The following is an 18,277-nucleotide window of genomic DNA, read 5'->3' as shown; positions in this document are numbered from 1 at the left end:
CTTAACCATTTGGTATTAATCGATAAAAGTAATTGCTTTAAAAAAAAAGTTAAAGTTAAAAAAGCTAACTGATATTGGACATTGCTTATTTTATTTCAGTGAAAGAGTCAGAAGCTGATAATACAAAGAAGGCAAAGTAAGTGGTGCATTTTTTTTGTAAATTGAATGCTTTCCTTTTATGAATGGTCTCTGTTTTTGTTTTTCACCTTTTCGAAGGAATAGTATGGCATTTTGTCTTTACAACTAGGGGCTTAACTTGGGTGCCTTTTGTGGTACTTAAATACACGATTTAGAGGTTTTTAATTTAGTTGATAATGTCTGAATTTTTTGTCTGCGGCCTGTTTTCTTCAGTATTGAAGTAAGTGGACAGAAGGGTATATTTGGGGGTGCTTTGCTAACACTGCAGATCTCTCTGAATGAGTTCATGTGTCTTGCAGTTGCTTCATTTGGGTAACAAAGATTGAAGTTTCCAAGAGGGCTCTATAAATTAATTTCCATATTTCTAAAAATGCTCTACCCTTAAAATCTTTGCTATTAAATCAAACAGCTCTGTGAGATTAAGCTTTTAGAAGGCATGTTTTCTGCATGGTGATCTTAAATGTAGAAACTTTTCTTTCTCTTTCTTACAACTTTTCTATCAATCTCTTTTTCTTTTTTCTTTTCTTTTTATTTCCACAGGGAAAAGATACCCCTTCACGTCTTTAGTCCCAAATACACAAAATTACGTGACTGGCACCATGAAGTTTCAGCACGTGCTCTTAACGTACAGTGATTTCTGAGGCTTGCCCCCCCTCCCCCAGCAGGCAGCACATACCTTTTCATTCACTTGTTCTTTTTCTCCAACTTCTTAGCCAAATCTGTATTAAATTTGTCTTATGAAAGAAAAAATAGAACCTTTCTATACTTTTCTAACCATTTCCTGCTGTTTCGAAAACGAGGAGGATAAACATGTTTTGTGCAATTTGGTATCCCACAAATGTTAAACCAAGAGAGAACAGTAAGGAGCTAGATTGAGTCAATGGATTTACATGTGTTTTTATGGGAGTAACCTTGGAAAAGGAATTCTTTTTGTAAGTGAAGTTGGGTTGGTTGGTTGAAGCAGAAGTGGATGAGCAAATAATGTCCTTGTGTAATTGGGAAAATACTTTCTTTATGTTATTACATTTCCCAAGGTTACTTTTAAGTTCATTATTATGTAATGTTCAAAGAGGGTTGTAAACGCTTCTAAGTAAGCAAATACAGAGGCAAGATAAAATAGAAATGACTTTATTAGAATAAATAGAGTTTGTTATAATTTGGGTATGTTTTAAAGGAAGAGCTATTGAGGATGGCTGTCTGAAGAGCAGGAGGCCCAGATTTGGCTCCTAAAAAAAGGAAAGAAGAGAATTCTGCTTCTGTTTGCAGTGGGGAGATAAAGTGCTCTTTTGGTTTGGTTAGTTTAAAAATCCTATTTTCTACCAAAGGAAGTATCTCTAACCTGGTGGATACATTTAGGGTATAAACAACTTCTAGGTATTAACTAGTAACATGTAGAAAAGATAGCTTTGCTGTATTTCTAAAACAGGGTAATGAACATAAAATAAATTGCAATATGAATGATTCTTTACGTGACATCAGAAAAATAGTTTCCTTAGTGATATAAATAATTGTGCGTTGTTGCTCTTTCTAGGAATCTCTGTTTTGGGAGATACATGCACGCTAAATATCTGACCAGAAATGCTTTCTATCTTGTAATATAATGTATTATATATTAGATTAAATTCAGTAATGAATGCGTTTTGAAGTTTGGAAAAGAATTGTAATAAAGTTGCCTTTAACTTAGCTTTGTAGTTGTTTTCTGTTTCCTTGAAGTCAGTAACAAACTCTCTAGACTTTACCGTACCACTTGGGTAAAATAAATACTTCTCTTGATATTTAATTTGGAATATGTTTTTTTAATTTTGTGAATTTGCTAAAATGTGAGCATAGAATATGACAGAGATACATATTTTTTCTGAGCATTGTTACATTATTTTATATAATATCTTCTGTGAGAAGCACGTAAGAATAGGTTGGGGCACAACATAGAATTAGGCTTTGTGCGAAAATTATTACTGAAGCATGTTTGTCTTCAATCAAGGTCCCATTTTTATTTTTCCAGGTTTTCTTGATTTTAATGTCATTGTAGGATAGGGAAACTGCCTCATAATTTGGAGAAACTAACATTAATTTAAGTTAGTGATTACTGTTTAAAATTTGGCATGCCAAATGTGTTTTTAAAAATAATTCTAGATTTATCTGTGTTCACTTGTACTATAATACTTTTCTTTCTTTTAATTGTATCAGTTCTTCAGATGCTGCTTATGATTTTATGTTTCTGACATCAGTCCAAGTTGCTACTGTGTCTCTGGCTTCTATAAGAAAACCTATTTTCTTGCACCATGTTTTCATATACCCTATAATTCTTCACTAATCTCAGGAGATGATGCTTGAAAAAAAATCAAGTTCTCGTGAAAATAAATGGTCTTGGCTAGAGTAAACATGGTATCTTACAAGAATCAGATTTCTAGAATAAACTTCAGAGTTGAGAGAAAGAGCTACTAGAAAGAGAGTTTTAGGTAAATAAAATAATTTTCCCTTAATAAAAAAAAGAGAGCATATGTATGTAAAACCCTATAACTTGAAATAGGTGCCATTGAAAATTAGAGTTTTAATACATACCTAATTAAAAATAAAATACTTAATGTCTCATTGAAACCATAGATTTAGATAAATGAAATGATCCATAAGTATGTGGGTAAATGTTCAGCCAGGATTGCAAAGGACATTCTGTTTGACCCTGTCAGAGGTTGAATTCCTGTGCTCAGTTAATCTCCTGGGACATCTTATATTCCAAGCTTAAAAGCTAGCCAAAAATTATAAAAACGTCCTGCAAAAATATTGTTGTAAGTCTAGTGACCTAATTTATAGCTTGTTTTTGTTTGCCTCTCTTCAACAGACTTTCTTTATCAACAGGCTTGTTTTTCATGTAAAATTGGAAATGTTACTTTTAAGAATTTTCACCATTTTTTTCTTTTAGTATTTTAACAGCCAGAAGATAGAAGGACTCCCACATAGTCAATCTTTTTTTGTTGTTGTTACCTTGAAAAACAATTATCTGTGGTAACAGAAACCTACTCATTTTGTACATTCTTATGCCCTTTAGGAAAACTCAGATAAAAACAGTCCTAGAGAGCTTGTTTAATAAAAGTTGTGATGTAAAGAGAGTTTTCTTTTGTTCATGTTTTTGTTTTTCAGAAATGTGGGATGAATTGATTTCCCCAAATAATTTTGCAATTGTTGTAGTTGCCAGTGTATATTTAAAATATTATAAATTTTAAATATTTATTTGTTGCCTACTTTCATTCTTTCATATGAGTAGTTAGTTACTGAATACTTGAATCCCAGGAACTGCTATGTGCTAGGGATTCAGGAGTTAATAGCAGATAAATATGTAAACAAGATCGTCTGTGATAATTGAGTTACCAAGATAGTAAGTTAATATAAAGGAAATCTGGTTTAGGCAGGGTGGGATCACGTAAATTGTGTGGCTGGACAGGGGAGCCTGGCAAAGAGTTGGACATGACTTGAGCGCCTTATCACACAGGTACACATTGAGGAGATGACCTTAATGGCACTGCCTAAAGGGGAAAAAGGGGTCAACCAGGTGATTTTATGACTTGGGATGAGTGCTCAAGACAGAGGAAACAAATGTGAGAACCCCAGAGTGGAAGGAAGCATAGCAAGTATACAAAACAGAAAGACTAGAGTGGCCAGAATGTGGTATGTGACGGGGGAAGCATGATACAAAACATAACTCTTAATCCATATGGACAAATAAATTATGTTCCCAATACTGTCCACAGCATTTTAAATGGGAAGTTTAAAGGTGATTATTACACCTGAACACTTTGAAGTAAAATTAGAAAATGAAGAATCAGGGAGGTAATCAACTTTCTAAATAAAGTTTGCTCCACATACTTAGTGCCAGCCCTGATCAATGTAATGCATTTCCCATTGAGATCTATTGAAGATGAAAAAAGGGAGACATTAATGTATATCATAACATATTTGTAGGGAACACAATGCCCCAGAACACACATAAAGTCACTTAACAACAAAACTTTTATGTATAGAAATATGGCATATAATGCTCTGTTCATAATTTAGTGATGAATTTGACAGTTTAGTCCTCTGTGAAAAACTGTCTTGATTTTCACATATTACCGCAGGCGCAGACATCCCTTGTTCCCAGCCTTCCTGGAGCTGCCCAGCTACAGCGAAGTGATTGGAGGGAGGGTGGGGAGGAAGCCTGGTCGTTGCAGCACAGGTAGGGCTGAACTGGAGGGTGCCTGCTAGCTCTGTCACATCTCAGGTTGAGCCTCGCTTGTATCTGTTCTCTTCATTGTGGTTCTGGTCTTCACCTTCTCATCATTCATTCTGGGACCCTTCTCATTGCTTCTCCTTAGGTCACAGACCAGATTACAAACACCATTTAGGGAAATCATTAGTGAAAGATCAGTTTAGGGCAGCCTGAAACGTGTGGAATTCAAAAGAAAGATATGTTTACTTTTCTCTGCCTTGAGGAAAGGATGTCTGTTTGCCAATTGCATCAGAAATACCCTGGGAGCAATAAGCAGGTAAAGGTATTTTTATTACAAATAACTTTTATTTCCAACCTTAGTGTTCGTAGTGTTTTATTTTTTATCCTTGAAATAAAGCAGGTTTATTGGCCAAAAAAAAAAGAGAGAAAGTAATCAGATATAATGAGGGCTATAGGAATGAATTAATGAAATAAGCTTCAAAACAAAAAAGGATCAACTCTGAATAAATGTGATAAGACCTTGTAACTAATAAACAGCACTTAATAAATTTTTTATATTATCATTTTAGAATCAAATGTATTCGCCACATAATACATTTTATTTGAACACTTTTGCTGTCTCCTTTACGTCTTTAAAGTGTGAAAGTTGCTCGGTCGTATCCAACTCTTTGCGACCCCATGGATTATACAGTCTATGGAGTTCTCCAGGCCAGAATACTGGAGTGGGTACCTTCCCTTCTCCAGGGGATCTTCCCAACCCAAGGATCAAATCCAGGTCTCCTGCATTACAGGCAGATTCTTTACCAGCTGAGCCACAACGGACATCTTTAAAAATTTACCTCTAATTCTTCTCTCCTAGGAGGGATACTGCAGCTGAGTGGCCTTTGGAAATGTATGAGATAAACAGAGATCTCACAAGGACAGCAGGGTGCTCCTGGGGGGCCAAGGGAAGAAGTGTCTTCTAGTGCTCTGAATAATTCCACAGAACCAAGCATCATCTTCCCAAAAGACCAGTGGAATGCCACTGAGAACGGTGGGGCCGAGTGCAAATGCTTCTCTTCCAAGGTCTTCTTATTCTACCTGCCGCTCTAGCCGCAGGTTCTAACCCACAGTGCCCCCCACCCCCCACCCGCTTCCTTTGCTAATTTGTGTTATGGATATTTGACTACATATCCTACATCTCCAACTAAAATTTGAGCCCCTTGAATACAAAAGTCTTCAGTTCAGTCGCTCAGTTGTGTCTGACTCTTTGCAACCCCATGAATTGCAGCACGCCAGGCCTCCCTGTCCATCACCAACTTCCGGAGTTCACTCATACTCACATCCATCGAGTCGGTGATGCCATCCGGCCGTCTCATCCTCTGTCATCCCCTTCTCCTCCTGCCCCCAATCCCTCCCAGCATCAGAGTCTTTTCCAATGAGTCAACTCTTCACATGAGGTGGCCAAAGTACTGGAGCTTCAGCTTTAGCATCATTCCTTCCAAAGAACACCCAGGGCTGATCTCCTTTAGAATGGACTGGTTGGATCTCCTTGCAGTCCATGGGACTCTCAAGAGTCTTCTCCAACACCACAGTTCAAAAGCCTCAATTCTTTGGTGCTCAGCTTTCTTCACAGTCCAACTCTCACATCCATACAAAAGTCTTAGTGAAACATAAATTGAAGGGAAAAGGCATTCTAATAGGCATGCTGTTTCTTCCTAGACATTTATACATAAATGTATATGTAAATATAAATATTTAAGTATATAAATATAGTTGCTCTCTGAACAGTATAGGGGGTTAGGAGTGCCAACCTCCTGTACAGTCAAAAATACACAGATAACTTTATAATTAGCCCTCCTTTTCTGTGGTTCTGCATTCTTGGATTCAGCCAAGATGGATTGGGTAGTACTACAGTATGTATTAGGGCTTCCCTGGTGAAAATCCACTTGTAAGTGGACCAGTGCAGTTCAGATTCATGTGTCCAAGGGGCAACTGTATATAAATATATAAATTCTATTTGCAAGTGGGTGTTTACAGTGTAAACTTCATCTCTAGTGAACTACTTAGTCAGCTGAGGCTGCCATAACAAGATATCCAGACTTGATGACTTAAACAACAGAAATTAATTTTCTCACTGTTTCAGAAGCTGGAAGCCCAAGACCAAGGTGCTAGCAGGGTAGGTTTCTGTTGAGGCATGCCATGTCTGGCTGAAAGCTGGCCAGCTTGTCTCTGTGTCCTCACATGGCCTTTCCTCTGGGGACTAGCGAAAAGCACGAGCTATAGGTACCTGTCTCTTGTATTCCTTTCAGGAGACCAGTTGTCTTGGATTAGAACCTCAACCGTTATGACCTCATTTAGCCTTAATTACCTGCTTATAAACCCTGTCTCAAAAATCCTGTTGCATTAGGTGTTAGGGCTTCAACACGAATTTAGAGGAAAGACACAATTCAGTCCATAATACACACCAGCTGCCTTTCTATACTGATATTCATTTTGACAAATTAGCATTTAGAAAAAGCTGTTCTAAAGTAGAGTGACTGACTTAGACCCAGTTGGAAGTACTGTTACCTCTGTTGTGGTGCCTCCTTTTCTGATTGGCATGCTAAGTGTTAGTCTCCATGTCCTATATCCATAACTAGAGTGTAAGCTCCTTGAGCACGAGCTTTTTGTGTTCTTCACCACCCCATATTTGGCTCTAATTACCAATAACTAATGGTACCAATTATATATAATTGCATATTTCTCCAATTCTCTGTTCAGTTTTAGAGAAATTGTTTGCAACAGGTTTTACATAACTTTTAATTGAGTGAAAATTCAGAATAAGGTCAAAGCTTCATCAAAATATCACGGAATTAATATCTATAGTGAGGATAAGGGAGAGCCATACCTAAGCTGCTTGGAAGGAGAATTGTTTTGCTATGGACTAACTGGCAAAAGTTGATGCTCTTCCCTTGCTATTATCTGTTAAATAGTTGTGGAAGATATTAAATGAACATTTGCTTGTTAATCCATGTTCCTTTCTGGTTTCGGTCTGTTTTAACATGAATAACTCTGTGACTCTTGTGAGGTGACAATATATGACTAATGTTAGAAATAGGCATGTGAGATGCTTAGTGCTCTGATTGGAAAAGCCAACAGAAATTTTATCATTACTAACGGAATGTTTCAAGTCAAAAGTATAATCTAAAATTCTGATGAAAAAAAAATTAGCCTCCATATTATCAGATGTACTGAAAGCTAATATTAGTATGTGGCTGACCATAATAGAGAATTATTGAAGGCCACAGAAAATTTTATTTAAAGTTAATTCTTTTAGAAACATATACCTAAAATACATCATGTCAACCACCATACAAAGGGTGATTTTTCTTGACTCACTATTTTCTCAGTTTCTACTATATGTAGCAAAATATTTATTTAATAATTTTAAATTTTTTATGCATGTATAGAAGATCCCCTGGAGAAGGGAATGGCTACCTACTCCATTATTCTTGCCTGGAGAACTCAATGGACAGAGGAGGCTGCCAGGCTATAGTCCATGGAGTTGTAAAGATTCCAACATGAGTGAGCAACTGATACTTTCACTTTCATAGGTCTGTATAAATAAGTATAAAATAGTATTTTGAGGGCTTCCCTCCTAGCTCAGTCAGTGAAGTATCTGCCTGCAATGCAGGAGACCCAGATTCTATTCCTGGATCAGGAAGATTCCTCGGAGAAGTATTTTTGCCTGGAGAATCCCATGGACAAAGGAGCCGGGTAGGTTACAGTCCATGGGATCGCAAGAGTCAGACACGACTTAGTAACTAAACCACCAAACCACCACCAAAGTAGTATTTTAGTTTAGCAAAAACGATTTCTAAAATTATCATGACCCAAACATACTTTCATTAGTCTTTGTTTTTTCCTCTCTCTTGTTCAAGTAATGGTGGGTTCTGATTTTTCACAGATTATAGTGAAGAATTAATGTGTGATGTAGTTTCCCAATTTCCAAAGACTTAAATATACTCACCAAGGGAAGAGTGACTGCTTCTCCCTTTAGCTAGAAAACAGTTCAAACTCCAGTCACCAGTTACATTACACAAAACTAGGGTGGTTATGAGGGAAAAAATCTTCTAGGCTGTCCCTTGGCACTAATTAATGTCCCTGTGATTTTCAGTTGAAGGCCATCAGAACAGGTGTTAGTTCTTGAACAGAAACTTGTCACCTTTGTACATTCATTGAAAATTTAAACAGCAGAACCTACATAAATTTTTCCAAACAGGCTCAATTTACAGCAAGTTTTTAAAACATTTTAGGTTGTTCACAGATATTCACAGGATCCACATAAAACAGAGTTTTTAAAATTTATTTATTTATTTAGCCTCTCGGCTTGTGGGATCTTAGTTCCCTGATCAGGGATTAAACCTCAGCCCTCGGCGGTGAAAGTATAGAAATAGAGTAATGAAAAAACACGGTTTGCTAACCTGTGCATGTCTTCATTATTGCTGTTTTCACAAATATACTGGACTCTGTTGTATATTCTTATTAGGACATGTGTCCTTTGAGTAAATTACCTAAAATTATTATTTAAAGCTACACAAAGAAATTAGGAATCATTTCTTTGGCTCATAATCTCACATGTTTTCATGATGTTAAAATCAGGTTTGTCCCAAAACACAGAACACAAAGACTTTCACAGCACAGTCTAATTTTTAAAAGCAAAAATAGAACGTTAATAACCAGATAGAATTGCTTAGCTGATATTATCATATGCATTCCTGCAAAGTATTGTGTTAACCTGGAAAAAAAGGCCACAGGTTCAAAAATGGGTATATAACCAAATAATAATTATTGTCTATTGCAAAATATGGGATGTTTGTAATTTATCTCCTTTCATTTTCTACTGGTTGATTATATTGTCCTATGGGCTTCCCTGGTGGCTCAGACAGTAAAGAACCCACCTGCAATGCGGGAGACCTGGGTCAGGAAGATCCCCTGGAGGAGGGCATGGCAGCCCACACCAGTATTCTTGCCTGGAGAACCCCATGGATAGAGGAGTCTGGCGGGCTACAGTCCATGGGGTTGCAAAGAGTCGGACGTGACTGAATGACTAAGCACAGCACAGCACACACGAGAACAGTGGTTTGATGACTATAATGTAAAGTCGCCATCTATTGAACATAAGTAATTACTACACTTGAGCTCCTTGGGAGAAAAGTGTATTATTGAAGCAAGAAACATAGTTCCTATGTACTCTGTTTTCACACACAGATTGTTTAATTTTCTGTTTAATTATGGAAATACTTGGATACTTTTTCCAAATTTAACTGTGAAGACTAATATTTATGAAGTTGTTTCATGAAAATCAGCGTTTGTAATAAGCAAGCATTGACTTTCAAAGTACAGAATATGCACTAAGTTCTTTAGAAGTTTTATCAGACTAGCAGTGCTTCTATTATGATGCTGTTTTGACAGATTCTTTTCTCTTAACCTTAAGTAGTTCAAAATTATTTTATTGAATTAAGAAAATAAAAGGAACTTATTTTCTTAACTAAAATTCAGTGTTGAGGATTAAAAAGATTAACTGGGGGTAATGATAATAATCTTCCCCATGATGGAAGACTTAATTTCTATCTTTGACTGCCATTCAGTTTTACATTTTTCCATCACATTGAAAGTTTCAAAACCCCAGGTTTTTCTACCTTTATGTGAAGGTGTGTTTATTATGATGGTGAAGTGAAAGTCGCTTAGTCGTGTCTGACTCTTTGCGACCCCATGGACTATACATATTCAGTCCCTGGAATTCTCCAGACCATACTGGAGTGGGTAGCCATTCCCTTCTCCAGAGGATCTTCCCAACCCAGGATCAAACCTAGGTCTCCCGCATTGCAAGCAGATTCTTTACTGTCTGAACCACCAGGGAAGCCCAAGAATACTGGAATGGGTATGTGTTAGTCGCTCACTTATGTCCAACTCTTTGTGACTCCCATGGACTGTGGCCTGCCAGCCTTCTCTGCCATGGAATTCTCCAGGCAAGACTATTGGAATGGGTAACCTAGCCCTTCTCTGGTGGCTCTTCGTGACCCAGAAATCAAACTGGTGTCTCTTGCATTTCAGACAGATTCTTTACCAGCTGAGCTACCAGGGATTTTATAAAAGGAAATTGAAATAAGTTGTTGCATAGAATAGCATAAAACATTTGATAGGTATGGACATTCAGATGTCTTAATTTTCTTCTTCCTAGTCAAATTAAAGAACTCTGTTTTCAAGTTACATTATTCTTATGAGCAGTCTTAATCATCTATATTTTCTCTGTTGTGTTTCTCTATTTTTATATCTATTAACAGGTATATTTTGAGTGCTGCTTCTTTGTCCAATTTTGATATGTGTTCATCTCCCAAATACATCTATCAAATACTTCTGAAGAGTCTGTAATCATTTCTTTAAAGTTATGTTCAAGCTAGAATAACACCTCATCAATTTTTGAGTTAGTATTACATATGTATTTTATCTTTTCACATAATTTATTACCCTAGTATCCTAATAATTCTAGGATAGGAATAAATGTTTGAGGATAAATTTCTGAAAGATTTGAATGGCTTCAGGTAGTTGTATACCACTGTTCAGATAATGGGTAAACTGGAAGTTTTGATACAAAGAAGCAAGACTTTTAAGTGAACTTGGTACTCAAACTTATCCTTTGCTTACAACAATAGAATCAAATATCTCTTGTTAATATCATCAGATCTCTTGGCAGTGATACAAGTAGGGATATTGAAGCACTACCACATGCATGTTAAGAAAATGTACATACACATAATAGTCATTTAAATGTGAAAGATTAAACAACCAGACAGTGTTAATTTAAGAGATTTAAAAAAGTTTAAATATATATATATATATATATATAACAAGATGTTGTCAAGGATTATTATGAAAATAATAAATGCTGGTTGTTGAAAGATATTAACAGGCAAACAAAAATCACTCAAACCCAGAAATAAATACTGGAGAAGTTTATGTTTATTTACCTTCTGGAGAAGATTGAAGCCCAGGTAGAAAGTTTTTCGTAATGTACTCCCTAAAATGGGCTTAAAACTCAGCATTCAAAAAGCTAAGGTCATGGCACCATCACTTCATGGCATATAGATGGGGAGACAATGGAAACAGGGACAGACTTTCTTTTCTTGGGCTCCAAAATCACTGCAGATAGTGAATGCAGTCACGAAGGGTAAAAGTCACTTGCTCCTTGGAAGAAAAGCTGTGACAAACCTAGACAGCATATCAAAAAGCAGAGACATTACTGACAAAGGTCTGTCTAATCAAAGCTCTGGTTTTTCCAGTAGTCATGTATGCATATGAGAGTTGGACCATAAGAAAGGCTGAGTGTCAAAGAATTGATGCTTTTGAACTGTGGTGTGGTGTTGGAGAAGACTCTTGAGAGTCCCTTGGACTGCAAGGAGATCCAACCAGTCCATCCTAAAGGAAATCAGCCCTGAATATTCATTGGAAGGACTGATGCTGAAGCTAAAGCTCCAATACTTCGGCAACCTGATGAGAAGAACTGATTGATTAGAAAAGACCCTGATGCTGGGAAATATTAAAGGCAGGAGGAGAAAGGGACGACAGGATGAGATGGTTGGATGGTATCACTGACTCAATGGACATGAGTTTGAGCAAGCTCCGGGAGATGGTGAAGGACAGGGAAGCCTGGCATGCTGCAGTCCTTGGGGTCACAAAAAGTTGGACACAACTGAGTGACTGAACAGCAAATAGGCTATAAATCACTGAGAGAAAAAGACTAAGTATTTAGAGAACTTATAGATGAGATTTGCTAAGTAATATAATTTTTTTTTTTTAAGTCTGGAGAATGGAGAAGAAAGTAGAAGACTGGGAACAGAAAATATGGTGCTAGGTTTTAAAAAGGAAAAAGGTCAGCTTCTAAACTATAAATTAGTTTAAACTCGAGGTCACCTGAAAAAAAAAAAAAAGGCCTGGAAAGCATTCTTAAAAACCATCTAGTGAGCACTGAGACGAGGAGGGCAGGATTGCTGTGACCCAGAATTAAGTTCTAAAGAAACAGATCACACCCTACTAACCCATTTTGGATAGATTGGGGGAGATCTTAATTTTAACAGTTATCAAAAGCTTTTATGATCCTCTTGAATTTCATGATAAAATGAGGCTAATGATTATCAAGTAGATTCATAACAGGTTGAAGGAGTTTAATAAAAGGACATTGTTTGGAGATGAGTCAGTGGCTTGGATGAAGACCCCTTCTACAGCTGACTGCCTTAATTTGTAGCTAATATGAAGCAGGAAGGTATAGCAAGTATGTTTCATAACCAGATCCTCCTCAATAATATATTGGCCATGTAGGAAAATGGACCAAATCTAGAATTTTTTTTTTTAAAGGAAGGAAAGAAATTTGATATGGTTATATGCAGTTTAGATCAAATTATTTGCTCTTCTTGAACATATTGGGAGGAGTGGGATAAAGTTATCAAAAACAAATATCTGAAAAACTAGGGATTTTGGAGGAAAATGAACCCAATATGACTTTGCCATGTCACATGGCCTCTAAAATTATAAGCAAATAATAGTTCTGTTCTGTGCTCGTAAACTCTCATGTGTATATTATGTTTAATGTTGATTATGTTTGGTCTTTGACAGTTATATAGCTAAGCCCAACAAAATCAACTGAAAAATCATGGGACATTTAAGCGGTCTTTGGGTCAGAGGCAATTATATAAGTGCTTGTTTTTAGCTGATAATATGAGCTAGTTCTTTGACTAAAATCCATAGCTCCACCTTCTTCCACAAACACTCTCCCTTAGTCTCAGCCCTCATAGATGGCTGTGGAGATTGATAAGCAACTGAGTAAATAAATGCCAGAGCATTTATTGCCTTGTGTATAACATTAAGGGATTTAGATTCTTGTCACAAATAAGAAACCAAATATAGGATTTTAATCATGGGAGTAACATCTGATGTCAGTTTTTAAAAGATCATTCTGAATACTATGGAAACTTAATTATAAAGGAGAAATAATGAAAACAGAAGGCTAGTTCTGTGTGTTTTCTTAATTCAGGCAAGAGCTGATAGTCACTCAGGCCATGAAAGTTCTAGCAGAGCTGTAGAGACTTGAACTAGTTTATATTTTAGAGGAAGAACTGGCAGGGGTTTAGAAATAAGGGGGTTGTTGATAGATAATGGAAAATTGCCCAGTCAGTGAATTTGGTAAGCATTAATTCAGTTGGTAAAAGTAAGTGAAATTGATGAATCAACTCAGTACAGTAAAAAGGCTAATGGAGTCAAAATGTAGAGGAGTGAGTTGCAGAAAAGGGTGTTTAAAATAGAGATTTTAGACATGTTAGACTTGCTGATGAAAAAGTAAAGGTTATGAATTCTGGAGTGCGTGGTTGTGGCATTCCAGGCCAGTGACCTAACTGTAGAGGGATTATCACTGAACTGAAGAAGTTAGAGAATGCAGCAGTCTGATTATTTAGTGACTCAGCATGATAACATTGAGGTCATCAGGAAGATTGTTGGAATGGGGTAAAGAGAAAGACAGTGAGCCCAGGGCTAAAGCCGACAGTGGGCAGGGTTAAGGCCAGACAGTGAGTAGGTGCGGAGTCAGCGGTGTAGTCTAATGACCCAGGCCCAGAAGCACTCAGCATATTGCAGGATCAAAGATGATTGATGGTGTAAAAAGTAAGGAGAAGGACACTTGCTCCATCTCTAGGTTTATAAACTTATGCAGTATGAGAAAAAAGGGACTTCTGAGGGACAGCAGGAAGATCTAGAATGGCAGAGGGTTTGTGAGGTCTGAGAGGTATGGGAAATGGATCAGATCAGGAGACATAAAACAGTAAAGAAATAAGAGTTCAGAAGATGATGGATGGATGACTCAATGGGTAGTATTTGTGGCAGGTAAATAGAGATGGGAAGTATGGTGGACTTGATCCTTGGGGTCTGTTACAGAAAAGTGGACATTAGACCATAAATACCATGAGAACACGAAATTACAGTGGGCAGCATGCATGGTGTGAAATGGGACTTCGGATAAGATTTTGTTGCTGAATGAACGAATGGATGCAATGAATGATTGAATGGGAGAGCTCAGGATGTGTGATCCAGAATATTTAGCCAGAGAGCATGTGGCCAGTGGCTTCTGTTCTCTAATGCTGGAAGAACATCCTCGCTGGACATGGGGTGGTATAGTGACTTTCCCAGGATACCTGGTTTCTCCAAGGACTCATACTGGGTGGCTGTTGAACATGGCATTCAGAAAGATTTACTTATATTTTCAAATAGATAACAGATTGACTCAACACTATTGAATAATACATTATTTTAATCTGGATTTGGAAAAATACTTTCATCATAAATTCTTTTTATAATATTAGGGTTAAATTACCACTACAAAATGGCATATTTTTGCCCCATACAAGAAATTGTTCCTAACCATGTAGTAGAAATCATTGAAATCACTAATAGGGATGATTCAGTGACGAAACTGATGATGCACAGTGAGAGGAGCTAAGGTTAGTGCAAAGTACCCTGCTGTTAGTGAGGGAGATGGACTTTTATCAGGAATAGTTCCAAGTGATTTTTAAGTTGGTTTTATACCTTAAAATCTTTATATTATATTGGCATTTTTATAGACATTGTGTAAATATATACTCATTCTTTATCTATATTATCTTTAGACCCCATGCTGTATTTTCTCTAAAGAGATCAAGAAATATAGATAACTAAAGACTTCAAAATCCTAAAGGATAGTGCCGTCAACGTGTTGCATTCAGTATGTCAGTAAATCCGGAAGACCCAGCAGTGGCCACAGGGCTGGAAAAGGTTAATCCTCTTCCCAGTTCCCAAGAAAGGTAGTACTAAAGAATGCTAAGCTTCGGACAGTCGCACTCATGCCCTGTGCTAGTAAGGTCATGCTTAAGATCTTGCATGCTTGGCTTCAGCGTTATGTGAACCAAGAACTTGCAGTTGTCCAAGTGGGTTTAGAAAAAGAAGAGAAACCAGAGATCAAACTGCCCACATTCGCTGGATCATAGAGAAAGCAAAGGAATTCCAGAAAAACATCTATCTCTGTTTCATTGATTACGCTAAAGCTTTTGACTGTGTGGATCATAACAAACTGGGGAAAGCTCTTAAAGAGATGGAAATACCAGACCACCTTACCTGTCTCCTGAGAAACCTGTATACGGGTCAAGAAGCAACAGTTAGAACCCTTTATAGAACAAATGGATGGAGTTCAGGATGGAGAAAAGAGTACGACAGGGCTGTCTGCTGTCACCCTGTTTGTTTAACCTTTACGCTGAGTACATCATGAGAAATGCTGGGCTGGTTGAGTTACATGCTGGCATCAAGATACGTGGGAGAAACAGCAACAACCTCAGATATGCGATGATGGTATTCTAATGGCAGAAAGTGAAGAGGAACTAAAGAGCCTCTTGATGAGGGTGAAGGAGGAGAGTGAAAGATCCAGCTTAAAACTAAATATTAAAAAACCTAACATCACGGCATCTGGCCCCATTACTTCCTGGCAAATAGAAGGGGGGAAGGTGGAAGTAGTGACAGGTTTCCTCTTCCTGGGCTCTAAAATCACTGTGGATGGTGACTGCAGCCATGAAATCAGAAGATGATTGCTTCTTGGCAGGAAAGCTATAACAAATATAACAGTGTGTTGAAAAGCAGAGACATTACTCTGCCAACTAAGGTCTGTAAAATCAAGGCTATGGTCTTCCCAGTGGTCAGGTATGGTTATGAGAGCTGTACCATAAAGAAGGCAAAAAGTCAGAGAATTGATGCCTTCGACCTGTGGTGCTAGAGAAGACACCTGAAAATCTCTTGTAAAGCAAGGAGATCAAGCCAGTTAATCTTAAGGGAAATCAACCCTGAATACTTGTTGGAAGGACTGGTGCTGAAGCTGAAGCTCTGGTATTTTGGTCATCTGATGCGAACAGCTGACTCATTGGAAAAGTCTCTGATGCCAGGAAAGGTTGAGGGCAGAAGAAAAGGAGGGTGTCAGAGGATGAGATGGCTCGATGGCATCACTGATGCAATGGACATGAACTTGGGCAGACTCCGGGATATGGTGAGGGACAGGAATGCCTGCCGTGCTGCAGTCCATGGGGTCGCAACAAGTCAGACACAACTGGGTGACTGAACACAACAAAAAGAGTTCACATAATACTAAGACTGGACATTTAATAATGTATCATCCATTACAGAAAAGCAAGATCAGAGAAATGCATGAAAGCTAGGGCAGAATTTGAAAGGTGCTGAAGAAAACTCTGCTTCATACTCTGTGGTGATGTAAATAGGAAGGAAATCCAAAAAGGAGGGGTATGAGTATATACAGAGCTGATTCACTTGGCTTTACAGCAGAAACTACTACAGCATTGTAAAGCAACTAAACCCCATTAAAAAGAGAGAGGGAGAGAATGGGATAAAACAACAAAGAACAAATTCTTTCCCCGTGCAAATAAGTTCCAGTTCTTTCAAGGCCTCCATTTATATTTCCTTCTTTTCCTTGTTTCAGTAAAATTTCTTTGACCAAGTTTCTTTTATTCGCTCTCACAAAAAAATAAACCTCATTTTGGATGGTTTATTCTTTATTTCATAATCTTCTTTTAACTTCTAACAGTCAGTCCCCTCAGCCCCTCCATGTGCAAATCAAGGGTGCCCTATTTCCTTATTTTTAAATTACTTTCAAGATGAAATTTATAATAAATGTAGAATTAACAGGCTCAAATAATGTTTTTAGGCTGATTAAAAAAAGGCAGTTGAAATTAATAAATTTAGCTTGTGATAAAAGGTGTCAGAAATTTCCACCTGAGGTTTTGTTAATTTAACTTACCAGAGGGGAAATCGTAATTACAAATGAATGCATATTTGTTGTTGGGAAGCTGGCAGAAGATTCCCATTTTTCCTGATGACAGACAGTTTCCTTGGCTAAAATAAATAACTTTGCTCCTCTAGTGAACCCCAAAAGTACAGGATGCAGCTACAATGCTGGTATAGCTCACTTTTTTTTTTCTTCCATTTTCTGCTTTCACAGTATTCTGTGAATGCTTGCTTTGTAGAAGACTGAATAAACTAGCAACAATTTATTGTCGTTTTCCTCTTTTACCTGCTATAAAATATATATGTAAGTTTTCTGATTTTTTTTTCTTAATGAAAATCTGCCATGTAGGGATTAATAATTCATTCTGTCTGATTATTTTGTGACATTCATGTGGAGAGTGAGGAGGATTGAAATTTGTGTTTGGAGACTGAAAGTTTTCATACTGCAAAGGAAAGTTTCTATATTCCTTTTCAAGGTTAGTCTTTGTGAAGAATTTATTCTTATATAGTTTGGATGTCATTCCATCAAAATATGGATGAGCCAAATTAACATTTTGATACTTTGTAACTGAGCTGCATTTTAACATCCTTCCACCAGAAATAACTAGTGAAATAGTACTAAAAACAGGTAAGTGTATTAGATAAGGTTGGAGCACAGAAGATGGAAGAGAAGTGGTCAGTTGGATCCTATGATGAGACTAAATGAAATTAGGAATGTACCCCAAAAGACAAGACTGTATGATTCCACCTGTGTGAGGTATCTACAGGGGTCAGATTCACAGAAATAGAATGGTGGTTACCAGGAGCTAGGGGGAATTGGGGAAAGGAAAGTTGTTATTTAATCAGTGTATAGTTTCAGATTTATAAGATGAAAAAGCCATGGAGCTCTGGAAATCTGTTTCACAACAGTAGCTAGACCTAACATTACTAAACTATACACTTAAAAACGGAGAAGATGGTAAGTTTTTTTTTTTAACAATTGAAGTGTAGTTGACTTACAATGTTGTGTTTCAGGTATACAGCAAAGTGATTCAATTATTCTTTTTCAGATTATTTTCTATCATAGTTAGGACAGTAAATTTTATGTTTTTTTTTTTTTTTTAACCACAA

The 18,277-nt window shown here is 37.1% G+C and overlaps 1 protein-coding gene across 10 annotated transcripts in view; it reads left to right on the top strand.

Moving 5' to 3' along the window:
- The window catches only part of PDLIM5 (PDZ and LIM domain 5), a 235,916-nt gene that overhangs the window by 144,150 nt on the left and 73,489 nt on the right, over positions 1-18,277 (top strand). For 8 of the 10 annotated variants that reach the window (XM_040237832.1, XM_040237831.1, XM_040237830.1 and 5 more), the window contains one exon: positions 100-136. In XM_040237832.1, the coding sequence (XP_040093766.1) occupies positions 100-136 (37 nt within the window). Of the gene's footprint in view, positions 1-99; positions 137-678; positions 1,919-18,277 lie in introns of those variants that run through there. The other 2 variants (XM_040237839.1, XM_040237840.1) reach the window with 1 other exon arrangement.

This window comes from Oryx dammah, unplaced genomic scaffold (assembly GCF_014754425.2).
Source record: "Oryx dammah isolate SB20612 unplaced genomic scaffold, SCBI_Odam_1.1 HiC_scaffold_3, whole genome shotgun sequence".
NCBI lineage: Eukaryota > Metazoa > Chordata > Mammalia > Artiodactyla > Bovidae > Oryx > Oryx dammah.
The sequence above is the reverse complement of the archived record's forward strand: the minus strand, read 5'-3'. Positions and strand labels throughout refer to the sequence as shown.